This window comes from Capsicum annuum, chromosome 3 (genome assembly GCF_002878395.1).
Source record: "Capsicum annuum cultivar UCD-10X-F1 chromosome 3, UCD10Xv1.1, whole genome shotgun sequence".
NCBI classification, from domain to species: domain Eukaryota; kingdom Viridiplantae; phylum Streptophyta; class Magnoliopsida; order Solanales; family Solanaceae; genus Capsicum; species Capsicum annuum.
Window position 1 is genome coordinate 254,070,574 of NC_061113.1, and position 4,324 is coordinate 254,074,897.

The 4,324-nt window shown below is 32.7% G+C and overlaps 1 protein-coding gene across 1 annotated transcript; it reads left to right on the plus strand.

The window, feature by feature from the left end:
- Positions 1 to 495: 495 nt before the first annotated feature.
- Positions 496 to 2,339, plus strand: LOC107865413 (probable protein phosphatase 2C 33). Its single transcript, XM_047408766.1, has 3 exons — positions 496 to 696; positions 805 to 922; positions 2,047 to 2,339. Exons 1-3 carry the CDS (start codon positions 496 to 498, stop codon positions 2,337 to 2,339), a joined length of 612 nt encoding a protein of 203 aa, XP_047264722.1.
- The last annotated feature ends 1,985 nt before the right edge of the window (positions 2,340 to 4,324 follow it).

Genomic DNA, 4,324 nt, shown 5'->3' on the forward strand with positions numbered 1-4,324 from the left:
ATAGATAGTTATATTATGGCTAGATACTTCCCGTTCCTATCATTAATAAGTACACAGTTACATGAAAATCCATTTGGAAGTTGAACAAATACTTTATTTTCTGAAGTCTATCTTGTATGTGTATATTTGTGGAAGAAGATCAATTACGAATGCAGCGTAATATTAAGAGATACTTGGTTACTGAATACTCTTTCTTGATAGTTAATTTATGTCACTACTTTCTAACGAGATAGGAAAGGTTTTCTCTTGGGATATGTAATTGTTATTAGACATATATATATGATGGGCTCCTCATCATTCCATTTACTGTCCTTCCCTTTTTCACGGTTGGGAAGGAGAGCCTTGGAGTAAATGGTAAAGTTGCTTCCATGTGACCAGTTGGTCATGAGTTTAAGCTAGAAATAATAGCCCCGCCCAGAAATGTAAGGTAAGGATGCTTTCTCGAGGATGTTCTAAGAGAAAAGTAAAGATATTCTAAGAGAGATCAGTCTCAACATGGGGAGTAGCCTATATCCCGAGGATGCTTTCCTCATCGTTGGTGAGGAGTCGATACTCTCTATTGATATTGAAGAGACTGAAATGCACCTAGAGGTATTTCAAACATTGAAGGAGTCATTTCTGAAGGCTTATAAGGTTATGGATAGAGAACTCAGAAGCTATATGAATATCAATTGCTTCTGTAGTGGAACAACAACTGTAACCCTGGGTAAATAGGTTCGTCCACATATTCAGTAAGTTGAAGCTAGCTAGTTTTTCTACTATTTTATTCTAAATATGAACACTTTTATTTTGTTTTTTTGGTAGGGTAAGAATCTTGTTATTGGTAATATTGGGGACTCTAGAGCTGTGCTGGCTATGAGAGGCGAGGATGATTCTCTCACTGTAGTGCAATTGACAGTAGACCTTAAGCCGGATTTACCAGGTGCATACATGTCTAATCTTGCTGCTTGCACAGTAACATTTTTTTTTCAAAATTGTGTTGATCAACAAAATTACCATTTAATTTCTGTTCATTTAATGAACTTATCTATCTCCCAATAAATGTTATGTCAGCTGTTCTAAGCTAAACTGTTGTAAATAGCCATCAGATTTGAAATGGCGCCATGCTGTTACAATCTTACACATTCATGCATCCTCCCTCCCCAAGAAAAAAATGTGGTTATCTCTCAAGTGTTATATCCCCTCCCCTTCCTGGTTTTGGCCTTTGTGCATCTCTATAAATTTTAGATTTCAGTCAAGACTTCTCAGATTTTTTATGTCAAAATTAAGAAAACATAAATGTTAGCTATTTGAGATAAGTTGATAATGGTCAAAACTATGAACTTTTGGGTTCATTGGTTAAAGAGATAGAATGATTAGGATCTCATCCGTCAACGGTGGGGAGTATATCTTATAGAGTAAAGTTTTTATAGTGTAGTTCGAATTATCAATTCATATATGAAATCAGTCAATCGATCAACTCTAAGCTCAGACTAGTTGAGGTTGTCTATTCGAATCCTCTGTATCATCTACCCTACTGATTAAATTTAACACTTTATAATGACCATCTACAACTTACTTATTTCTTTTATTTAAGTAGTGGCCAGCTGTTACAATTTTGGAGTGCATATGATCATTCAATTACCAACAATTTCATTTGGTTTCAACTGTCCTAGTAAAACATGAACTACGACTTCTAAACTTCTATAATTAGCTATAGATATTTAAATATATTATTTCTTGAATACACTTTTCTTATGTAAAGAGAGTTTGACTAACACAAGAATTATTGTCTGTATGTGAAATTTTACACCCCCTTGAAACGTTGAATGTTCTCTCCCATGTGATTGCATACACACATAGTCATGATGGAAAATCTTTCATTGATAAACGTTCCCAAATCATCCATGTAAGACTAAATCTTAATGTAGTAGTTTACTTAAATCTTATTTTTTAAGTTTAAAGTACTTTTTGGCATCTAATCATTTTTAAGTATAATCCGTTATAATTTCACTTCCTCTATCACAAAAAAGATTTAAAGAAATATTATGAGAAAAATATTATCAGAATCTGATATTGATCAATTTGATGCATATTACCAAGCTGCCAGAGGAGAAAAGAAGCGAAGAGTATTTGGTCTTGGATCTGAAGCAAAGAGATACTACGGGCAAACTCTTTGTGTTTCTTGTGGAAAGACATCATCTTCAGCTTCTCATGAATTTTGTTTAGCTTTTGTTATCTTTGGTATTGTGGATGATGTGGGTTTTTTTAAGGATAGTTGGTTGATGTTTGGTGCTATGGAAGTCTTGGACATAATTATGTGTTTAGATGTTGCTATGTTTGGTATTGTGGATGTTTAGATTTTGCTATCTATATATGCGGGTTCTTAAGTTGATAATTCGTACTACCCTCACCTTTTACTCGCTTAAGTATTATTCTCACGTTCATAATAATTATCAACTCATACTTTTTAATAAGTACTAAAATGGTTTCATTCAATACCTAATAATCATCCAATGACATTATCATCCATGAAATGAATAGAGTACGAAAACGTTTATTTATTACAATTTTTGGGACCTGAGCCATCGTACGAAAACGTCTAAAAACAACTAAGATTGAAAATAGAAAGTCTATCAAAAAATAACAAAGAAAAGGATCTTATACCTAAAACAAGGGATGTCAAGATCATAAGATAATCAATAGATTGCTCGAACATAGTTCCCACCCTCCAAATTGGGTTTGAACTGCTATCTAGAGCTAAACTCCATTTCAATCACTGAAATATTTTCTTCACTCAACAAAAGGAGAGTACAGGTAGAACCAATACATCAATAAGTACCGGTAAGCATCATAGGTCTACTACTTAACAATGTATATGCAGACCAAACAAAGATATAAGTGATCTTAGCAAAATTTATAACCAATGATATCATTCAATTAAATATATCATGTATCATCACATCATTACAACTCCCAAATTTACATTCACATAATTTAACAATTATTTAATTTCATTAACAACACATCAGTATGTAAATTCATAATGAGTCACTCAATGCATAGATATAAGTGCATGTATGTAATATATTTGTATCGTCTCTTACCCTTCTCAACCTTATCATCAAATTTACATCGTATCAATATGGTACCTGATCCATTATCCTATCATATCACATTCATACCAGTGTGGTACTCGATCTATTATTATAATATATCATATTCATACCAGTGTGGTACTCAATCCATTATCATAATATATCATTACAATATAAAAGAAATATAATGCAGTCATTAAGTTACAAATCATGCTAGAATGCAATGATAGATGTCAAGTGAAAAACAAGTACAAAACCAAGAAATTCCAAGTGCTACGACAAAATCATAACCTACCTCAATTCCTTACTCAAAGTAACCTTTAAGCCACACTTTTGCCTTTTCTTCCTCATTTAATTTGTTCTTGATCTATACAACACTAGAATATACACACATTTCAATAATTCATTTTATTTTAATCGTTAGGGATCATAAACCCATTAATTTTTGCCAGTCATTACCCTATTTCATCATTTTAGAAAATTTTTAACATATAAACTTTATGAATCCTAACTTGAATTAGTGTAAAATCTGTAAATCTAGTTCTATTAATGTTTTCTAACACCCTGGGACTATTACATACCGAATTTATAGACAATCTCATTATTTTTCATCAAATTCCATAAACTCGGGTTAAACACCCAAAACTGTCATGACCTGAGACTACCCCTAGTCATAACACGGTCTCTAAGGTCACAAATGACCCCAAGCTAACCCATGACTGGCATGCATTAGAACAATGAATATAATAACAAAACACTGGGAAGAAGCTAACTGAAATAACTGGTTGAAACTATGATAATGTAAAATTAAAAACCTAATAAAACTAGAAATAGAACAAGAAACTGCTCGACAACCAATTATGCTGAAAATCTAAACACTTGGCTCGAAGCCTCTACTCATAATAAGTTGTTGGGACAAGCCCCCAATTAAATCCAATTAACTAAAACTGAAATAAACTAGAAAAAAAAAGAGTTGATAAAGTCCTCAAATGATGAGGACTTACCAAATGGTGTTGCTGAGTGTGGCGCAGGAACGTGCTAAGTGCAGTCCAGGTATCGAGCATGCAAACCTATATTATGAGACAATATAGCATAAAAAAGTATGCAATCAATACATCGAATGTACCGAGTATGTGAGATGGGAAACTAGCTAACATAAACTAAACATGAATTCATGAACATATAAACTGAACTCAAAACCAAGTATAAACATGTGATGGATAAAATTAAATACTGAATATCTGAGT

What these genes read in the sequence shown, in the direction of transcription:
- LOC107865413 (XM_047408766.1), top strand. Translation starts at nt 496, where the DNA reads ATGGGGAGTAGCCTATATCCCGAGGATGCTTTCCTCATCGTTGGTGAG. An exon ending in TCTGTAGTGGAACAACAACT is followed by an intron (nt 697 to 804) that starts GTAACCCTGGGT and finishes TTTTTTTGGTAG; the next exon opens with GGTAAGAATCTTGTTATTGG. An exon ending in CCTTAAGCCGGATTTACCAG is followed by an intron (nt 923 to 2,046) that starts GTGCATACATGT and finishes AAATATTATCAG; the next exon opens with AATCTGATATTGATCAATTT.